Source organism: Quercus lobata, unplaced genomic scaffold (genome assembly GCF_001633185.2).
Source record: "Quercus lobata isolate SW786 unplaced genomic scaffold, ValleyOak3.0 Primary Assembly Scq3eQI_89, whole genome shotgun sequence".
In the NCBI taxonomy this organism is placed as follows: Eukaryota; Viridiplantae; Streptophyta; class Magnoliopsida; order Fagales; family Fagaceae; genus Quercus; species Quercus lobata.
In genome coordinates this window covers 22,065-44,983 of record NW_022154777.1, presented here as the reverse complement: position 1 = coordinate 44,983, position 22,919 = coordinate 22,065, and the positions used below count along the sequence as shown (strand labels likewise).

The window sequence follows — 22,919 nt, the reverse complement described above, 5'->3', positions numbered from 1 at the left end:
GAAGTTCCCGAAGTGCTAGTGCTATGTGGAGTGCCCAAAGGGAAACCAATTGTGGCAACCAAGTTGCCAAAATTGTAGGGAAGGGAGGAGAGAGAAAATATGAATTGTGGCAACCAAGTTGCTGAAAATGGGAGGGGGAAAAAAAAAAAAGAATTGTGGCAACCAAGTTGCCGAAATCTTGGGGAGGAATTTAAAAAAAAAAATTGTGGCAATTGATTTGTGACGATGGCATTGCCAAAATGGAGGGAAAAAAATTTGTGGTTGATTTGTGGCATTTTATATAACTAAAATTGATTCCCTAATTATTATAACACATAATAAATAATTAGGCGTAAATGCATTTTTAATCCCTACATTTTGATTTTTTTTTTTCCATTTTAGTCCCTACATTTTATTTTTACCACTTTTAATCTCTAAACCAATTAACGTGGGACATTTAAGTCCTTAAAGCACCATTCCGTTACTATCCAACTCACAAATTCTCCTCACACAAATGCATACGTGGAAGCCCTACTAAAAAACAAATTTGAATGACAATTGAAATCCACAACTTAGGCGCAGAGTTTCCTTGTATGGATTGTGTTACAAAGGCCCTGTTTGGCAGGTGTGTTCTAACACACATTTTCACATTTTAAACAACATTACACACATTTTTATATACTTTTTCACCCACACGTATATAAAAAACACTCAAACAACATTACTCAAACTCCTCTATACATTTGTTCACGCGCATTCTACTGTTTACATGCCTAAATTTACTGTTCAGGTCTGATGAAAAAAAGAGAGAGAGAGAGAGAGACATGTGAAGCACAAAATGCCCTTCCTAAATGCTCACTTTACGTCACTTTGCTTCTTTTGTTAGCTTGCGTCAGCCAAATAAGATGGGTAGGTCAGGTCATAGGTGTAAGTAATTACTTGGTGTGAAAAGTTTTCTTTCTCATAAAAAAAAAAAAATCAATTGTCCCTTCAAAGCGTTAATGTCTCAAAAACACTCAAACAACATTACTCAAACTACTCTATACACTTGTTTACGCGCATTCCACCGTTCACATACCTAAATTTACTGTTTATGTCTCATGAAAAAATAAAAAAAAAAAGAGAAGAGAGACATGTGAAGCACAGAATGCGCTTCCCAAATGCTCACCTTATGTCATTTTGCTTCTTTTGTTAGCTTGCGTCAGCCAAATAAGATGGGTAGGTCAGGTCATAGGTGTAAGTAATTACTAGGTGTGAAAAGTTTTCTTTCTCAAAAAAAAAAAAAAAAAGATCAATTGTCCCGTCAAAGCGTTAATGTCTCAAAGTCTCAAACGACTCTTTTTAATCCATGAAATAGTGACTATGCAACTTTTCTATCATCTATGATATGTAGTGCAAAGTGACATAATGGGTCTCAAAATGCAAATTTCCTATAACGGATATTATTTTTACCTATTAAATTATTGTTTCCCAAACTAGGAAATGGCACTTTGGAATTTAGATGGACTCCACATGGTACTCATGATAGCATGTGATAGTTGATTGTATTAGGACCCAATATGTGACAAGTTTCACATCAACTTTTCTGCCCCATCAATATGTGGCATTAGCAAGAACAAAGAGCGAGGGAGAGGGAGAAAAGCTCAGATTTTTATAGAGAAGAGATAAGTATCAATAGAAAATGTCAGCAAAGGATAGAGATAAGATTCACTGAGATTTCAAGAGAGAGAGAGAGAGAAGATTATGTTACAATAAAAAATAGGCGAAAAACTCATTTTCGTCCCTACATTTTCACGCGATTTCCACTTTGATCTCTGTTTTTTTTTTCCATTGCTTTTAATTCTTATCCTGAAAAATGCGTCTCGTTTTAGTCATTTCCATTAGTGCCCTAACGGCCCCATCTTACGTGGTAGATAGAACTATTAAAATAATAATAATAAATTTTATTTTGACATTAAAAATGCCACATCAGCATTTAAATTAAAAAAATTAATTTATTAATTTTAATTAAATAAAAAAATAAAAAACAGAATTAAAAATAAAAAATCACATGAATTGATATCTAAGTGTGTCTTGAACGAGAACAAGAAGAACATAATCCCAGATCTAAAAATACAAACCCAAAAATTAAAATCCAGAAATTAAAATTTTCAAAATCACAATTTTCTCAACCCAGCAAAATCATCAAATCCTAAAGCCCCAAAGTACCAAATCAATCCAAAAATATAACAAATCCAAACAAAAAAAAAATCTCAAACTCAGAAAAACCCATCAACCATCACGTCTGAAGCAAGCCATGAACCTAGGGACAATCACAGTGACCAAACCCACCAAAAAATCACAAACCCATACATTCCGAGCAAGAATCAGAAGCGCAAGCACTAGAAGAAGCAAAGGTTGAGGCTTTAGCTGAGGATGAAGATGAAGAAGAGTCACTGTCTGGGACGCCTTGGGAAGACGAAGAGACAGTGACCCATGAAAGATTCGAACCCGAAGAAGAAGAAGACGACCCGAATACGCACGAGAAGGAGCCGGGTATGGAAGAGTCAAAGTTCCGAGAAAGTCAACAACGAAATCCTGAGAGAGAAAGAGAAAGCTCAGTGTTACTAGATTGCTTGCTTCTAATGATGTGTGAGCCAAAGATTTCCATGAAGGTATCCAAAGAAACCTGGGTTTGGTCACTGTGATTGTTCCTAGGTTCGTGGCTTGCTTCAGATGTGGTGGTTGATGGGTTTTTCTGAGACTTTCTTTGTTTAGATTTGTTGTGTTGTATTTTTGGATTGATTTGGTACTTTGGGTATTTAGGATTTGATGATTTTGCTGGGTTTGAGAAAATGGTGGTTTTGAAATTTTTAATTTTTGGATTTTAATTTCTGGGTTTGTGTTCTTAGATCTAGGTTTGTATTCTTAGATCTAGGTTTGTATTCTTAGATCTAGGTTTGTATTCTTATTGTTCTTGTTCAAAACACACTTAAATCTCAAATTATATGATTTTTTTATTTTTAATTCTGTTTTTATTTTTTATTTAATTTAAATGTTGATGTGGCATTTTTTAATGCCAAAATAAAATTTTTTATTATTATCTTAATAGTTCCATCTGCCACATAGGACGGGGCCGTTAGGGCACTGACGGAAAGGAATAAAATGATATACATTTTTCAAGATAAGGACTAAAAACGGTGGAAAAAAAAGATAGGAACCAAAATGAAAATTGCGTGAAAATGCAGAGACGAAAATGGGTTTTTTGCCTAAAAAATATTTAAATAATATGTTGGTCATAGACTCACGAGTACAATGAGAAAAATGGAACATGTGAAACAAGAAAGATTAAAAATATAAAATAAAGTTGGATTTTTGTTTTTATGATTTTTGTTTTAATGTTTTAGAAATCAGATGTGTGGCTGTCGTTAGAGAACTTAATGGGCAGGCGGGCTAATGGGAAAAGAGAAAAATTAGAATTGATGGTCTGTACTTTGTTTGACCATGGTGAAATTTATTAAACATCAGCGGTTGAAAACTATCTCTAAAAAAAAGTTTGTTGTGGTTTGTAAGATATGTTTATTCGGCTTTTTGTTTAGGACTAACCTAATTTTTGTGAGGCATGTTGTGGATTCAACTATGTAGTTGGCACCCCTTTCCCTCTCCCTTGTGTGTGTGTTTGTTTCTCAAAAAAAGAAAAAAAAATTGTGTAGTTGGATGTATCCCTAGCATTATTCATAAGCTAATATTGATGATTTATTGTTGCTAACCTCTAAAGTTGATGTCATAATTTATAAAAATCTTAAAATTAAAATTTGAAAAATCACCAAAATTAGTATTAGTTTATTGCAAATCTCAAATTGCATCTACAGATATAAGATTACGATGCGAATAAATGTGATGAAATTTTATCAGCTTTACGTTAAGCATTGTCCCCCTTTTAGGTTTGTACCCCGACTCCGTCCCTGTGCATTGATACACAGTCCAAGATGTATTGTCGGATGCTAATGATTTGTGTGGTACGCCAAGAGTTATTCGTTGAAAGTACAATAATTTAGTATTGTCGGATACCAAACCAAATGATCATATCAAAACTTAAAAGCAAATCAAATTCAAGAAGTGAGAAAGAAAATATTGTTAGATAAGAGAATTGAAACAAGATATACGGCTTGTTCATATTGAGGAGAGTCAGATTGGTTTTCAAAGTTGGGTCACTAATGCACGTGACCAGGTCACATCAGCTCGAATGCGTGGCAAGCAATGAAAATGTTAGATGTTTGAATAAAAGACAATAAAGAAACCTTGCTAAACGTGGTGAGGCTTTTGATTAACCTTCACTATATAAACTGGTGAAAAGTCTTTTGAAGAAAATCGAACTCTGAGCATATGATAAACATTATAGTTTAAACCAGTACGTGCATGCCAAACTAGTATGGTATTAACATCATCCAAATTCTTAAGCACTAATCTTATGGGAAATTAACTTCAATAAAAGTTGCTATGGTCTATGGATCACATGGATGCTCAGTTGTTCTGCTTGTGCAGTCAAAATGCTTGAAAATTAAAGGCTCACTAGTCCAGTCTATGAAAATTGATTATGGCTCCTTCATCCATGTAACCTTGTTTGAGAGGAATAAGAACTTACATGGAAAAAGAAGGAAATAAAAAAGGACGAGATAAATTGAAAGATAAAAGAACAAGTCATTTAATTTCATGCAAAATTAGATAAGAGAATTGAAACAAGATATACGGCTTGTTCATACTGAGGAGAGTCAGATTGGTTTTCAACGTTGGGTCACTAATGCAAGTGACCAGGTCATATCAGCTCGAATGCGTGGCAAGCAATGAAAATGTTAGATGTTTGAATAAAAGACAATAAAGAAACCTTGCTAAACGTGGTGAGGCTTTTGATTAACCTTCACTATATAAACTGGTGAAAAGTCTTTTGAAGAAAATTGAACTCTGAGCATATGGTAAACATTATAGTTTAAACCAGTACGTGCATGCCAAACTAGTACGGTATTAACATCATCCAAATTCCTAACCCTTTTAAGCCCTAATCTTATGGGAAATTAACTTCGATAAAGTTGCTATTGTCTATAGATCACATGGATGCTCAGTTGTTCTGCTTGTGCAGTCAAAATGCTTGAAAATTAAAGGCTTTCTATTCTAGTCTATGAAAATTGATTAAGGCTCCTTCATCCATGTAACCTTGTCTGAGAGGAATAAGTACTTACATGGAAAAAGAAGGAAATAAAAAAGGACGAGATAAACTGAAAGATAAAAGAACAAATCATTTTCATGCAAAATTCAATCAGTTGTCACATCTACAAAGTAGAGAGAGTACATCAATCATATGGGACTCTTGTTTGTTCTTTGCATGGGAACCGAACCAATTTTCACCAACCACAGTACGAGAGTGTTGGATTTGAACCAAATCTACTCATTATTCAAGTCTTTAAGGGCAAATATGTAATTAAAGCCCTCATTATGAAAAGACGTTAACACCCTTCCTTCGCAAACCAATTTTCTATCTCATCAAACCAATTCGCCAAGCTCACCACTCACACGTTAGCATTTACAATAAGAATCTATATTTCTATCTTCTCACTCGTGTAAAATTTTTGGTATATTTTATAATAAGAATCTTTTTTTTTTACACGGAAATTTTTTCAAAAATTCCACATTAAATTATTTATTCTACAATATATTTCAATAAAATATTTATTCGTTATTTATATTTTATTATTTTTTCTAATGGTTAGTGTGCTACATTGATGTATGAGTTAAAAAAAAATATAGGATAACAATTGAATAATATAAATCATATGATAGAAAGATGAGGTATACACTATTACTATAACACTTATACTTTTTATACAATTATGCAAAGATTGATGAAACAAACTTCATCAAACTTGCATATAGGTCAATTTTTGTAAATTTTTTCACTTTTTGTATTTTAGCTTCATTGATGGAATTGCTTTCGATGGGCACCTAAGCAGTGAAATCAAACTTAGTCTGTATTCACAACCAAAAAAAACCAATTGTACCACTTAGCAAAAACAAAAATTGCTAATATTCAACTTGAGCATTGATTTTTTTTTCCCAACTATGTTAGAAATTTCTTCATAGGAATACGATGGATTGAATAATGAATGTGGCCATGTGTGACTTGCAAGACCTGTCAATCCGTCAAGCACGTCACAAAGGAACGTTGAATGTGGCCATGTAGAAAAAAACCAATTGATGACTATCTGAGACACTCTTCATTACGCTTTTCCAAGTAATTGTATTGGTGGGATCATGATAGTGACAAGGGTCACTTGCACGTGGAGTGTGGACCTTGGTTACAAAGTCTAGCAATCGTTTAATTCACTCAATATCTATCTTAGACATAAAAATCAAATAAATATGAATAATGTTAGAGACACTTACAAATTGCTAATGTAATGAGTAATTATTGATAAAAGAAAAAAAATGATATTAATAGTATGTCTAGATGAATACCAATAAGAGTTCCTCCAAAAAAAAGAGATGAATACCAATAAGAAATTGATCACATTAATATTTTGTAGAAATATTGTAAAATAGTTTATAACTGTAACATTACTCAATAAATATATCTCATGCAAAAATTTCGTTTATTTTAATATAAAATTTTATTTCTTTTTTGACCATTTTTCAAAAACATTCACATAATAATATATTTTTTATTTTTTTAAAATTTAAAATTTATTTAATTATTTCTCTCTCATTTCGTACATCCATCAAACAGCATTCCACAACTAAAAATTAAAACCTTATCAACACCAATATTCTTAAACAATAACGTGGGTTTTGGTCTTTTGGGTGTAGATTACGAATTTATTAATCTTAAAAAAAAAAAAATTGTCCTTGCTGATAATAATCAATTGAATTAAGCATTAATTTTTTTTTTCCTACTATGTTAAAAATTTCTTTATAGGAATAAGATGGATTGGACTATAGTTGGCAATGGAAATTTAGAAAAAAATGAATGTGGTCATGTAGAGACTGGAGACCCATGGCCGAATGGCCTTTCCTTTTATTTCACACATTTTTCTTCTTTTCTTCCTTCCACACTCTTCACATAGAGTCACTATAAATGCAAGCACACAAGCTTTGACTTTGTACAGCCAACTTCTACTAGTACTGTCCTAAATACAATTTGAGATTTCGATTTAAGATCTCCAATGCAATAATTAGGACATCCCTTTGACTCAAGTTGAAAATTTGTAGTAATAATCCCAAGTTCAACGACAAATTAATAAGAGACTGTTTTGCTGTTCATGCATAATCATGATACCTTTTGGATGCCATAGAATATCAGTTTGATGAACTATCCAAAATGATCACTGTATGAGTCACATGCCTTCTTGATTTCTGGGTCATTGCGTTAAGCCATTCGGAGTGCCATGATTGTCATCACCCAACACATTAAATCTGTTACCAAACCCTCTGTTCCTAATGTAATAAATATGCATCCTTTTTTCCACCTCAATAGGGACCTCAATCCCCGTGCCATGATTGTCCCTCCTAAAAGATAAAATTCTTATTAAACCCATAGTTTTGACAATCTGATCGACCGGTCAAATTGGATTGGAATTAAGAATAGTATTAGATTATTAGCACAACAATTTCGCAAAAACACTTATTTTTTTGATGAACAACTTCGCAAAAAAAAAAAAAAACCTTAGTAAGTTGATATATGTATTATTTAAACAAAGTCACATAACTCGTTCAAAAAGTCATATGATCAAAACTATATGTGGATGGTTTTAATTGCCACAAAGTAGGTTAAAGGAATATAGCTCTAAACTAGTTTGGAACTGAATGTTTTCCATCATTAAAGTAATTGGTGGAGCATTGTTTGGTTATAGATTCTGATGACTAGTTCAAGTATATGATATCCCTCTCTTGGGTTTATTTATACATATTTATGTTTTTTTAAAATAAATTTTGTATAATATCTTTATGGGTTAGGTTTAAATTACACATGATATAACTGGATGTAATGTTACATAACTCCAAAACTTTTATTGCAAAAGCATTTTGATGAATCAATTGTTGGATCACAAGATCTCCTTATACCTTTTATGGTTGCAAAATATCGAGATTATCAAAGAATTATAACTATCTAATTATAAAGTGTTTAAATTTAAAGTTATGTTTTCTACATTTAAACTTATATACAAAACATGAATATGTGGATTAGATAATTAACATATGCTTAACACAAAATTTGAAATAAAAGCAAAAGCATAAGATATGCCTTGTAAGACAGTAATGTTATCTACTCTCCTTTATGAAGAGAACTGGGGTTTGAATTCCTCCCCTGATGTTATAACTTACACTTATCAAATTAAAAAAAAATAATAATAATAATAGTACATAAGATATTGCAAATAAACAGTGAATAACAAAAATTTCCATAAATATATTATGAAGTGCAGATCAAATATTTTATAAGTGTAGCAAATCATGGTGTTAAACAACACAATCTACACATTTTTCAGTTTCCCTCAAATAGGAATGATTTTTCAGTCAGGGAAGAAATAATCACACAAGACCACTTCCAATTGGAGCTAATGAATCCCAGCAGTAGTTTGAGAGACTAACATTCGGGAAAGTTTGACCAATCTGCAGAAAAATTACTAGAAAGAAATCCATACTCAACTAGAGTTCAGACCAGCTCTATAAAACAGGTGTCACCAGCAGCATCACGAACTAAGCTGATGTTCCATCCATGAGATGGAAAATCATCATTGCAATCTCATTAGATGATCCTTTTCTAAATTTTTAACTAGCACTCCAAACTAATTTCCAACCCATTGCTGGTGGGGCTAATCCTGGAATATCCCGGATGTCCTTGTTTTTTGGGTTCACGAGCTGAAATAAAAAAAATAAACAAAATCATTTAACCAAATGGAAAGAAATGGGCAATGCACTCTTATAAAGCCAGCTGTTTCTCAAGTTATTAATGGCTTTTGACAGTCACATGAGACTTGCAAAACATGGAATGTTTTTGGTGACTTAAGAAACCCTCTCACTATACAAGGTTTAAGACATGTTGAAATGAATAACATAGAAGCAGTAAAAGGTTCTTAAATGATCTAAGAGGCCGTGAAACAAATTTTCTGGACAATGCAGTTATGAAAACAACCAAAAGATTCATCCTCGAACTCAAACTTATATGCAACTTAAGTAGTTAAGTTCCAAAAGAATCTGTAAGCTCCAACTTCTCCTCCCCCCCCCCCCCCCCTCCCTTCCTTCTCTGTAAGTATAACCTGTTTTCAAATAAAAAAGATCACCAATTTTATGATCCAAGTCTGTAGCATCCATCAAACTATTCAAATGATATACAAAAATTCAAATTATTATTTCCCTCTATCTATTTGGTGGTAAAGCCATCTATTCAGAAAAGAAAGGGAATTGACCTTCTCCTCAAGATGACATCAAGTTGCAATCAGCGCATTACCAATGGACATGAAAATGTGACAACTATTAGATTAACTCTTTTACTCACTCATGCACTTGTGTTTGTCTTCTTTTTTTATTTTTCTTTTTTTAGTGAAGTTATTATTATTTAACAATAATAAAAATAAAAATAAAAAAAGAAAAAAGAAAAAAAGAGGATATACTGAATTAGATTCTTTTATTTTTTATTAAGGTAAGAAAAAAATCACTAAGAATCACTACGTTTAACTACAACATTTGGCATTATAAAAGTATCTTCCTGCAACTTTTAAGCAAATAAGGGTTAACCAAACAAGGTCAATCTGAGATCAACTTATTTATAAAAGGTCCACTTAAAGCATAAAACAAGATTATGCAATACCATATACAGTTATATACATTTAAAAACAATAGGCCTGAGAAACTCCACAGCCAAAAGAAGAAGAAGAAGAAGAAGAAGAAAAAGGCCTAGTATTCATAATTTTGAAGCTACATCTATATAATAAAGGGATGTCAAGGATTTGGTTCCAATTTGTAATCAGATGGCAAAAGCAAAATCAAGTATTTAGAAAATTAAATTTTGTTAATGGCAAAGAAAATGGATGATAAGCTATCTTACCTTTACAATAATGATAGCTATGACTCCAATGGCAATAATTAGGAAGAGTAATGCCATAATACACCTATCAGTTGCAACCTAAAGAAATAAATGAGGTAAGTAAAACAATTAACAACTAATAGTCAATATATGACAAGAACAGGAGGAAGATAATTTCAGAGATTGACCTGCCTACCAAGTTCCTTCACAAGTTGAGAAGCTTTCTTGATCGAGAAATGGATAGTCCAGCTCATTAACACTTAACAGCCTGACTCATTTGTTCAGTCTAAACATAAATATAATTGATTTCTTTAGTTTCCATGCCATTGAAATTTTTTGAAAGATTAAACGAAACAAGAGAGAAACAGTAGGGGAGAGAGAGAGAGAGAGACAGAGAGAGACAGAGTTTTTAATTCAATGTGAAATATTAAACTGCTGTGAAATCCAATTTTTTAAAAGCTGACAAATTACACACCTGATCCTTGAGTGCAGCTGCAGTTTCTGTTCCAACGTTGATGGTGTCTTGAACAGTCTACCACAAACAAGGAGATACTAAATTTATTTTTCTTTTGCGATGATTCCATACTTTTTTGAACAGTAAAACTACTTTTATGTTCAGGTCTTGATACAAAATAGTGCAAGTGATACTCAAGGCAGAGCTAAAAAGACTAGTAAGTTTTAGACATACAAGATACAATTCCACCTATAACCTTCTACAAGGAAATAGAGAAGAATGAAAGGAAATAATGATCACACTTCAAAATAAACATTCCATAATTGTTCAGGTCTTGATGCAAACTAGTGCAAGTGATGTTCAAGGCAGAGCTAAAAAAAACTAGTACGTTTTAGAAATACAAGATACGATTCCACCTGTAACCTTCTATAAGGAAATAGAGAAGAATGAGAGGAAATAATGATCACACTTCAAAATAGCCTACGAAACTTATCCCTTTTCAACTCACCAAAATAAATAAAACTAATTTCCTCACAAAATGATCATGAGAGATAATCCAACCTTTTATGACCTCCAATGGCTTGATCAGTCTTGTCCATCATCCGGTTTCCACTATTTGTTAGCTGTTGATTTGTCATGGCAGCATGCATATAGCAACTGCCTTAGCATTAAATATACTTCATAACTGAGAAACATTTAACATAAAAACTATAAAGTACTTGAAGCAACATATATTGATATGAAATATATCAAACATAGGGCATGATTCCAGATTAAACTTAAAGGTATGAATTGGTTACTTTAGAAGCAGCAATTTACAATTTCTGAACCATAAAAAAGGTAGATGTTAACAAAGATACTTTAGACACAATACTACTGTGACACTGATTTCACGATGTCAATGAGAGTGGTTTTTTCATATTATCATTTCTATCTTAACTTATCATGTGTGTGTTTGTGCACTCGCTAAATTGCATAAAAGAATTCTCAAAAATAAAAATTAAAAAAACTATAAAATCATCAAAATATCATTAAAGCCATCAATTTGGCTAAGTACTTAGGGTTTTAAAGAGTTACTTGCACCAGCAAATAGCAGCCATCCACGATAACTTCATCTGTAACATACATTACATCAAACACAACCACTAAAGTAGCTACCCAAACCAACTTCACTGTGAGGCATATGAAGCGGGCATCTTTTCAGCTGATACAGACTATTTTAACTATTTCTATTAGACAAAATTCCAGGACAAATCCACAACCAAATAGAAATGTCTTTATCAGGTATCCAAGAATTACGACAAAAATGCATGAGCCATAGGTTTGTATGACTATTTAATCCCATAATTAACTCTTATTTTAGCATGAAAGACAGCCAAGAGTAGTAGACACATTAGCGAAAACTAGCACATGGGTGAAAAACGTGTACACTTACACGATGCTAGCAAGACATTAAACACCCAAGGTTATAGGCAAATTTTAATTATATCTAGATCTTAACACTGCATAAGTCCTTAAGCATATTATTTACTGAGTTTTAAAGGATGTTCGGTATTGGAATTGGAAATAGCTTAAATGGGGTGTAGATCCAGAACCTCTGTCCTATATTATAATATATAACATCTATGTATAAGATTTAATGTCTCACTGTGAGTGACAGTGAATCTATAGTTGATACAACAAACATAAGCGAAACGCAATAGCTCACCTTTTAACAAGGCCTATTAAGAGTTAAAACCATATACCGCAAACATTTAAACTCTACTGAATTACAAGCCTCATGAGTCATGACATGTCATGACAGGTTAAGAAATATGTCTACCAGTGAGACAGTTGATCTGTCTGCAGGGTAGTTCACATTATGGATGCTGGTTGTGGGGTTGCTAGTTTCTGCATACTATCCGCTGGGATATACAAACACATGTCCTTTGCACCAAAAGATGATATGATGAAAACCCAAAGGAAGTGTTGGTGTGTGCTAAATACGGCATATTCATTGTACAAATTATAACACAATACCATTAAAAAATTGTAATATTTATTCACTTCTCATTCTTTGATTACCAAACAGAAAAAATGTTTTGCAAACATCAATTCACTTTTTCATTACTATTCTTTATCTAACTTCAATTACATGTAAGTGTGCAAATCATAGAGCAAAATCAACATCTAAGGAGCCGAGATAGGTGCCTTTTGTAAATCAACATGAATCATAGTCCCAAATGCCAGTAAGGAAAAAAGAAAACATTATTATATATGTCGGACTGTTGGAGAAAAAGAAAAACAAGAATTACAACAAACCGTTAACAGAGAAATAAGAAATCTCAATATGCATTTGTATAGTGGTAGAAGTTTAACAGAAAAAGAAATGTTAGTAAATGTCCAGGGAAAAAAAAAAAAAAAGGAAGGAAACAACTAGATTATATAATGGTAGGAAGAAGATGATAACTCACAGGTAAAAGAAGAGAAAAAAAAAAAAATCTCCTTGACTGGATTCCTCACATTCTATGTCTCTTTGATGTCTTGCTTGTTTAACAAACGGAACCCTACTGTCTCCACCTCAATGCTCCAGGTATTGCTATTGTGCACTCACTCCATTGCATACAAAGAATTCTCAAAAATAAAAAATTATAAAATCATCAATATAGCGTCCACAAAGATTAAAGCCATCAAATTGGCCAAGTTCTAAGGGTTTTGAATAGTTACTTGCGCCAACAGACAGCAGCCATCCACGGTAACTTCATCTGTCATATGCATTACATCAAACTCAATCACTAAAGTAGCTACCCAAACCAACTTCACTGGGATGTATATGAATCTGGTATCTTTTCATTATATACAGAAACTACTATAATATTTTCTATTAGACAAAATTCTTTGACAAATCCACAACCAAATAGACGTGTGTTTATCAGGTATCCTTAATCATCCAAGCATTACAACAAAAATGCATGAGCCATAAGGTTGTATGAAAATATAAACTCATAATTAACTCTAATTTTAGCATGAAAGGCTGACAAGAGTAGTAGACACATCACTGAAAACTAGCACATTGGTGAAAAAGATGTAGCAAGGCATTATTTATATTCTTTGGTGCCCCCTTCAAAGAGATCGATTCTCTTGTTTTCAAAGAATTGATGCATTTCTGCATCCACAACAAATTGAAAGTAAATCCTAAGAAAAGAATAAGAAGCATTCAAGTAATTATTCAATGATGCAAAAGATTTGAAAACAAAGAAATGATATTATGACACACAAGAACTCAATGAGTTTCAGATGAATGTCATACAAAAATACAATTTTTATTTATAACTTCCAAATAAATATATGATCACTTCACAATTATCAACATTTTTCAGATTAGGCAACACTGACCAGAAGATAATCCAAGCATTGGTCCCAACCAATTGGGGCCAACTCCATTAATCCCCTTCTTTTTTTCTTTTTTCGTTTTTGGTAGCCTTCCTATATAGTTTGAAGTTTTGATGCACATAAGTGTTAAACAGAGAAGGTGATTCAAATTGAATTTACTTAAGGAGATGAGGAGCAGGACAGGTAAAAAAATGATGCTGTGGTTGACTACAATAAGAGAAAAAAAAAAAAAAATGCACAACTTCACCATTAAAATTCAGCTGAACCAGGCGTCTGAGGGAAAGGGATTGTGTCTCATATATTCTCTATTCCTGTAGCAAATTGCACAAGCCTTTCAAAGCCCAATCCAAATCCCGCATGAGGAACTGGCAAACAAGAGATAAAAGTACACCATTACAACAAAGCATAGAAGTAATTTCTTGGTTATCACATAGCTACCTTTTAAAAAGAAATAACATATATTCTTCTTTAACCATTTTTTAACCCTATAAAATTTAAGTCTGTCAACACAGTAATGAATAAGAGCTTTAACTACAATATTATTCTCACTCTTCAACTACACTAGTTAGTTGAGATTTCTTATGAAAAGAGCTCAGATTGTCTGCCCATGTGATCCAAATAAAAATGTACTTGCTTATTTGGACTACATGAGGTGTATGTCTGCAGCAAAGTGACAAACATTATAAAAAGCAGCCTACTTGCGCTTCTCTTAATTTTCTATTGCAGTCAAAAAGTGAATTACAAGACTCATGAGTCATGATATGTGTTTGTATTTATTACTTTGAATTTTGTGTCAGGCTCAATGTTTTCTTGTTTTTAGTAACACAATTTAAACTTCACTTAATTTTGTGGTAAATTCAGGTTAAGAAGTATGACTACCAGTGAGACAGTTGATCTACGTTCTGCAGGGTAGTTCATGTTTTGGATGTTGGCTGTGGGGTTGCTAGTTTCCGCATACCATCCCTTGGCATATATATAATATTTTGGGATAATATTAGCTCCTCACACGTGAATAGTATAAATATTGAATAGTTACCCATTTATTAACTTCTCATTCTTTGACTACCAAACAGGAAAAAAAATAAAATTTTTGCAAACTTCAATTCACTTTTTGATTACTTTTGTTTATCTAACTTCAATTATACGTAGGTGTGCAAATCATAGAGCAAAATCAACATCTGAAGCAGGCAAGGTGTCTTTTGTAAATTTCTTCAGCATGAACCACAGACCCAAATGTCTTTTGTAAATTGAATATTAGTAGAAGTTTAACAGAGCATTACACATATGCTTAGCCAAAAAAAAAAAAAAAAAGAAGAAGAAAGTTGATAACTCACAGGTAAAAGAAGTGAAGAAAAGAATTCCCCATCATCCTCATCATGGGCTTCGCATATTTTGGTTGGGATCTTCAAACCCTAGATTTCATCACCAACTGAAGAAAGCATCTCAATTGGGATCTTCAATGTCTTGCTTTTATACCACACGAAGCCCAATTTTCTCCACCTCCATGCGCCCGGTCTCTATTTCAAGCTCAACTTCATGGAATCGCTTATTATCAATCTCTGTTGGAAGTAAACATTCCTTGGACAGACTATGCGGAGGTTTTGAGCAGACTAACCTTCTTCAGCCTTTCTATGTAGTAAGTTAGACACCGTTTGAAACAATTTTAGAAAATAGCATCTCGATTTTTTGAAAATCGAGATCCATTAAAAACTCGACCTTCAAATACTCGCTTTCCGTCATTTTATTCCGACTGATGTGGACAATGTTGCCACCTAGATCTCGAGTCTTAGAGACTCGAGATACTTGAATTTTTAAACTAATTTTATTTAACCAAATTTATATAATTTATTTTGTGTACTAAATAAATTAAATAAAAATACAAGGATCTCGAGTCTTAAAGACTCGAGATCCTTGAATTTTTATTTAATTTTATTTAACCAAATTTATTTAATTTATTTTGTGTACTAAATAAATTATATAAAAATACAAGGATCTCGAGTCTTAAAGACTCGAGATCCTTGAATTTTTAAAAAATTTTATTTAACCAAATTTATTTTGTGTACTAATAAATTAAATAAAAATACAAGGATTTTGAGTCTTAAAGACTCGAGATCCTAAAAGTTAAATTCCCCACTACAGCTACAGCACTTCACTTTCGTAGGTGCAAGTGGGGGTAAAAATGCAAGTAACTCGAGTCTTATAGACTCGATTTCTACTGGGGATTATTATTAAAACAGAACACTCTTAACACTCAGCCCGTATAACACATTTTCTAACATTCTACACAGCCTTCTCACCCAAAAACAGAGTATCCTCACTGACTCTCTCAGCCTCACTAGCTCTTACCCTCACTAACTCTCACTCACCCATAACTCCTACACCACATTACCTCTCACTCTCACTCATCACACTGCCTCTCTCACTGCTCTTCCCTCTCAACAAATTGATATCTCAGGTAAGGGTTTGCATTATTTGATTGTCATTGTAGTTGGGTATTAGTTGTCTATGGGTGTGGGTTAAAGAGTTTGACTAATTATTTTGTACATAGTTGACATAACTTAGTTAATTTACCTATATTGTGTGTTATAGAAGTTTGTTTTGTTAGTGTTAATTTTTTGAGTATTTATTTGCCCATTTTGTGTGTTACAAGTTTTTTTGACTTTATTCATCATTATTTTGGGTATGCAATAGGTAGTGATTGAATGGAATGAATGGGTATCATAATATCTTAAAATGTAGTTACCTACAATACATGACTGTATAAGGAATTGGTCATTTTGGAAACGGTTTGGTATTTGGAAATGACATTTGAGAATTATTTGATCTTTTTATGTTGATCATGTTAGTGGAAAACTAAGGCTTGTTTGAAAGCTAAGAAATATAAGTTTTATTTAGAATTGTACGGACTATGGTAAAGGAATTAGGTGATATCATTTGTTTTCTACCTTCGATGAAAATTTTAACATTAGAATTGTTATCATGACTGAACCTTATGAATAATCATAAACAGTTTAGAGTAATGCTCATACCATGTTTTTAACTTGTATTATGGTATATTACTTGCCAAGCGATGGTCTAAGGTTTTGAGTGTGGTAACTTATATTTCTGTTCTAGAGTCTGGATCAGAACCATATGTTTACATAAGATCTACCTTAATTAGTTTGTTGAGTATCAATAGGCGACTCCAATGTTTTGCAACTAAGGTTGGGTGGTTATTACTGTTGTCTGGACCTGTGGGCATGTACTGGTGAAAAAACTAGATGAATTGTCTGTGTGTGTTAGTTGATTAAATTGTGTTCTTGTTATCAACTAACTAACATAGTAACTTGACTTGAACAGGTTCACAATGCCTGAAATTGATATAATCCTATATCACGGTGGTCCGCTTAAGAATGTGAATGCGAACAAGGGATTGCCATTTGAAGGGCCGGGTATAAAGACCTATTATACCCAAATTGATCGTAGGTTGAAGACCCTTGACGAATTGAAGATGATGGTTATGGAAGAGTTGTGTAAGAACCCTGCTGTGCACAACATACACATTACTTATCGCATGCCAAATGAAATCCTGAAGCATCGGATTAATTACAAGTACATGGCGATAGAAGCAGACAAACATGTGAAGATCATGTTTGACAAGTTGGAGAGAATACCTGAAGTAACTAACATTGAGTTGTACATACAGTTGGAGCCACGTGCAGAAGTTGGTATTGAGGAGGAAATCCAGCAAACACAAACAAGTTTACAAGTTACAGTTCCAGATGCTCAATACCAGTATTTTACACATGTAGAGCATGCTGATGTTCATGCCAATGATGATGATGATGAGGATGAGGATGAGAATGATGATGAGAATGATGATGATTATGATGATGAGGATGAGGATGATGACTATGTTGATGAAAATATTGCCATTAACGGTGAAGATTTTGGCGATAGAGATGAGATTGAAGACATGATTGAACAAGGGGACTTTAGGGACTTTGAGAGGGACATTGATGACGATGAGACATTGGACGGTAGTCAACCTGATGCATACAATGTTCTTAGTGTCCAAAACATTACAGACACAATCCCTGTGTACTCACCACCTGCCTTGTCATTTTCTGAAAATACTTTGGAAAATTTATTTGATCCTTCACATATTGAGACACCATTTGTGTCTAGTTGGAGAGAGGGGATGAATTTGTGCAAAGACTTGACTTTTGCCAATAAAATGGAGGTGCAACGCATATTAACAAAGTGTGCCCTCAAGGAAAACAAACATTTTATCATCAGTAGGTCAACCACGACAAAACTTTGTGCGAAATGCGTTGATGAGTCATGCACGTGGTATGTCTGCGTAGTCATGAAGCCCAAGTTCCACAATCTATGGATGGTCACCGTGTACAAGGGTCCTCACACGTGTATATGGACTGGGGTGCGAAATGATGGTAGAATGATGAGTTGTAAATTTATTGCAGATGACATCCTTAAGAAGTTATGTGAGGATCACACTACCCCAATTAAGCATCTCAGATCTATGATAGAGTCGAAATATGAGGGACAAAAGCCTTCTTACTACAAGGTGTGGGATGCGAAAGAAAAGGCGATTGAGAAGATGTTTGGAAATTGGGAAGAGTCTTACCAAAGGTTGCAGAAGTTGCTAATGGCATATATTGATCAGGATCCGACTACGCAGGTGTTCTATCGTACCATATCCACCGGTGAAGATGACACAGTATTTTTGAATTATGTGTTTTGGTCTTTCGGTCCAAGCATTGATGGATTCAAATATTGCAAGCCGGTTATCAGTATTGATGGGACCCATCTGTATGGTAAATATCAGGGAAAGTTGTTGGTTGCAATGGCAACCGACGCTAACAACAAGGTATTCCCTCTTGCCTTTGCTATTGTGGATTCTGAGTCAGGGTCTAGTTGGAGGTGGTTTTTACAATGCCTCAGAGATGCGATTGGCCGCGTGATACCGGACGAAGGCATTTGCGTAATTTCTGACCGACATCTCGGTATCAAAAATGCCATTGCAAACTGGCCTAGAAGGGATGATGGAAGAGCACTGGTATTTCATAGATATTGCCTTCGACATGTTGCTAGCAACTTTAACACACATTTTCAGAACTCGACTCTGAAGTCAGCGGCGTTGAAAGCCGGATATGCTAGTCAGGCAGTGAAATTTACCTCCATAATGGAGACCATTAAGCAGGCGGAAATTGAGGCCATTAGAAATAAGAAGAAGTTGACGGGGAAGGATGGCAAGGAAAAGAATCAAGATTATCTTCCATACACATACCTAATGAGCGAGTCTGTGGATATGTGGACCCAGTCACATGATGGTGGGAGACGCTTTGGGGCAATGACAACCAATATATCAGAGTGCTTCAATGGTGTATTGAAAGGTGCACGGGGCCTTCCTATTGCCGCGTTGGTTGAGTTCACTTGGAACAAACTTGTCAGTTATTTCCACGACCGTCGCAAAGAATACCTTTTTGAGTTCTCAGAGGGTAAGAAATGGAGTAAATATGCCTTCTCCAAGTGGGATGAGAATAAGAGTAAATCTGAGAAACATTATCTCAAGCCATTTAGCAATGAAGAGCTGATATTTCAAATAGTTACCCAACTCAACACGTGTAGTGCAGGAGGGGGAAACCACAGTTATGAAGTTCGGTTACAGGAAAGAACATGCAGTTGTGGGAAATGGCAAAACATAGGGATCCCGTGTTCACATGCAATCAGAGTATGTGACTATTTAAATATTGATTCGACCACATATATTCACCCGTGTTATGGTTTGAACAATGCCATTAACACTTATGAGCATGCATTTGTGATTCCTAAGTCTCCGGGCTTATGGAGGGATCCCATAGGGCCAAAGTGGTTGCCTAATCCAGCATTGTTGCGGGCCAAAGGTCGACCAGTGAAGTCGAGAATAAGGAATGAGATGGATGGAGTGAGGAATAAGGAGTGAGGACCGGGATGGCGGAGGGAGGATGCAGATTTGATAGAGAGTCAGCCCAAGCAGACATGTGGACTGTGTCATGCTTCTGGGCATAACCGCAGAAAATGTCCGCAGTCCCGTGGCGCTTCCACAAGCGGTCATGTTCCACACTAGGTAGGTAGATGGCAAATACTTATGCATCGGTTAAATATTTGTTGTTCATTCCATGTTCACCTAATGTTTACTATCTTTTCTCCTAATGTGATTACTCTACGTTTTTCAGGCATGCTTCCAAGGACGATGTTTTTGTTGTGTGGACAACCGATGTTAGGAAAAGTGACTACGTTGTATTGGCTCTATGTGAACTTTTTGGTCAGGCGTTGAATGTGCTTGTAAATCTCTATTCAATGTATGCCTATGAAGATTGTGATTTCAGTAGTATGGTTAGAACTGCAAATTAAGCGTGGTTGGGCATGTTTAGAATGTTGATATTGAGAATGCCTTTTCTTGCGATGTAACTGCATTTTGCATTGTAAAACCATGTTTATACAGAGAGCGTAGAAGTTTCAGTAGTTTCGTTTGATGTAATCTACGTGTATTTACATTCTCAGCTTCTTTGCCTCTAAATGAGTGTTTATGGATTATATTCGTAGTTTGTCCATCTTTGCTTCTCACCAGGTGCATGCACACGTTTCAGTTTCTGGTTTGTCTGCATAACCAGGAAAAAATATATATATACATTCCCTAGTCAATGATTCCTGGAATGACCAGAGGAAAACAGAGCAAAACAAAAAAAAAAAAAAAATTCAATAGAAGTCGAGTCTATGAAACTCGAGTTCTTCAGGAAAAAACAGAGGAAAACAGAGCAACCCTCTTGGACCTCTCTGAGTAAACAGAGCAAAACCAAGAAAAAAAATTTCCCCAGTGGATCTCGAGTCTATGAAACTCAATTTCCACTGGGAAAAAACAGAGCAAAACAGAGCACCCTATTGGACCTCTCTGAGTAAACAGAGCAAAACGAAGAAAAAAAATTTCCCAGTGGAAGTCGAGTCTATGAAACTCGAGTTCCACTGGAAAAAACAGAGCAAAACAGAGCACCCTATTGGACCTCTCCGAGTAAACAGAGCAAAACGAAGAAAAACAATTTTCCAGTGGAACTCGACTCTATGAAACTCGAGTTTCAGTATTTGGTTCTCGAGTTTTATAGACTCGAGTTCTCCTAGAAAATTTTTTATTTTATTTATTTACTTTTGGTAAAGACAGGAACTCGAGTCTTATAGACTCGAGTTCCATGAGGATTGAAACTTTTTTATTTTTTATATTTAATTTTTTTAAAATTTTTTATTTTATTTATTTGATTTTGTTAGTGAGAGGAACTCGAGTCTTATAGACTCGAGTTCCTGAGGATTGAATTTTTTTTTTATTTAATTTTGTTAAAATTTTTTATTTTATTTATTTAATTTTGTTAATGAAAGGAACTCGAGTCTTATAGACTCGAGTTCCTGAGGATTGAAATTTTTTTTTTATTTAATTTTGTTAAAATTTTTTATTTTATGTATTTAATTTTGTTAAAGAGTGGAACGCGAGTCTTATAGTCTCGAGTTCCATGGGATTGAAAATTTTTTATTTTATTTATTTAATTTTGTTAAAGGTGACAATTGTTGTTCTTCTCTAGAAATTAGCTTTTTAGAACTTTTGAAGGGAAAAACTCGAGTTTATGTTTTGTAATTTTGTTTTTAACCACTTGGCCTCCTTTTATGTGGAGTAGATGTGTACACTGGTATTTTTTTTTTTTTTTTCTTTTTAACTTTAATTGATTGAGCTCCTGTGTTACCCAAACCCCAATGCCAATACTAGTAACTCTAAATTATATAATAAATACACGTTTCATAAATGGTCCTCCTCATGGAAGTAGCTTTTGCCGCACTCAGTCTTCAATTAATTGGAATCACTGGCTCCTATATTGTTATGCCTTCCAGCTAGCATTATTGCTAGGTTATATTTAGATACTTTGCATATGACTGATCATTTTAAATTCACATATACTTTATATTCGATTATGAAATTTTAAAATTTTTATGCGCATTGTAACCTGTAGATGCATTGCATTGAATAAACTATTCCACTCCATAACACCAAATGAGTGCTTTTGACAATATAGTGAAATGATCTTAACTCCAAATAATATGAGACACAAGGTTTTGATCCAAAAAATGTGTCAACTACATAGTTCTCTCTATACAAAACATAAAATTCCTGCCAATCAAGGCTTAAATATCCACATCTCAATACATTGTTCTCTCTATACAAAATTTGCAATCACACTAAGAAATGGCACGGAAAAGAAAGTTATCCACCCTTTGAAGACGGTAACCAAACCAAGATAAGATGGCAATGACAATGTTGGTCTCAAATCCCCCCATTCAACTTCCAACTGTCAGGCATTGGAGATGGCTTTACTAGGTCCTTTGAAATTGTCATGATGGTACCTAATACAAATCACAAACAGAATTTTATCACATTTCCCATATAATGCAAAAATAAAAATCTATGATTCATATATTTATCAATTTAATTAATTATATAGTTTTTGCAAACTATTTAGTTTCTTTACAAAGAAAACGAGGCCAAGAATACTAGCTAAGTAATAGAAAAAATAAATAAATATTTGCAAGAGCCTCTTTGAAATAATACCATCATTCAGTATTGCGATTATCAGAAGCATGAAAGGTGGGAACTTATCTTCCCATATCGAAGCTAGAAGCACAAAACCAAGCTGCAAAAAGGTTGCGTTAACGAATTATAAGAAAGTTGAAACCAAAAAGCAAGAATTAAACCTTTAGGCAGACCAGCTAGTGAAAATGAACTAAACAATATCAGTTTTAAATGCAAAATACTCCTAGCTTACCAATGTCCTTATGGTTATGGAGACAGCATATATCTATTGTTTTAACTGCAAGCTAATGCGTTTTACCATTAAACAAAATATATATACAAACAAAACTATGGAAAAAACACATGACAACTTATGTGTAACAATCATGTTTGGTACTACAAAAGTTTCTGATATATTTTGCATGCTTATTGCGTAGACATAAAAATGACAAGTAACAACTTCAAGTCTA

At 33.9% G+C, this 22,919-nt stretch overlaps 1 protein-coding gene, 1 long non-coding RNA gene and 1 pseudogene across 3 annotated transcripts; 1 reads left to right on the top strand and 2 right to left on the bottom strand.

The window, feature by feature from the left end:
* Window positions 1–8,385: 8,385 nt before the first annotated feature.
* Window positions 8,386–11,615, bottom strand: LOC115973334 (annotated as a pseudogene). Its single transcript, XR_004087691.1, has 5 exons — window positions 11,565–11,615; window positions 10,509–10,565; window positions 10,222–10,319; window positions 10,055–10,132; window positions 8,386–8,868 (listed from the first exon to the last, which is right to left on the bottom strand). The product of XR_004087691.1 is annotated as a novel plant SNARE 11-like (transcript).
* A 3,372-nt stretch (window positions 11,616–14,987) lies between these two features.
* Window positions 14,988–15,478, bottom strand: LOC115973341. The gene is made up of 2 exons (XR_004087692.1): window positions 15,194–15,478; window positions 14,988–15,068 (listed from the first exon to the last, which is right to left on the bottom strand). It is a non-coding gene; the product is annotated as an uncharacterized LOC115973341 (long non-coding RNA).
* Window positions 15,479–17,205: 1,727 nt separating this feature from the next.
* Window positions 17,206–19,824, top strand: LOC115973332. Its single transcript, XM_031093589.1, has 2 exons — window positions 17,206–17,646; window positions 17,737–19,824. The coding sequence occupies exons 1-2, from the start codon at window positions 17,206–17,208 to the stop codon at window positions 19,822–19,824; spliced, it is 2,529 nt and encodes an 842-aa protein (XP_030949449.1).
* The last annotated feature ends 3,095 nt before the right edge of the window (window positions 19,825–22,919 follow it).

What these genes read in the sequence shown, in the direction of transcription:
- LOC115973332 (XM_031093589.1), top strand. Translation starts at nt 17,206, where the DNA reads ATGCCTGAAATTGATATAATCCTATATCACGGTGGTCCGCTTAAGAAT. An exon ending in AATACCAGTATTTTACACAT is followed by an intron (nt 17,647 to 17,736) that starts GTAGAGCATGCT and finishes TATGATGATGAG; the next exon opens with GATGAGGATGATGACTATGT.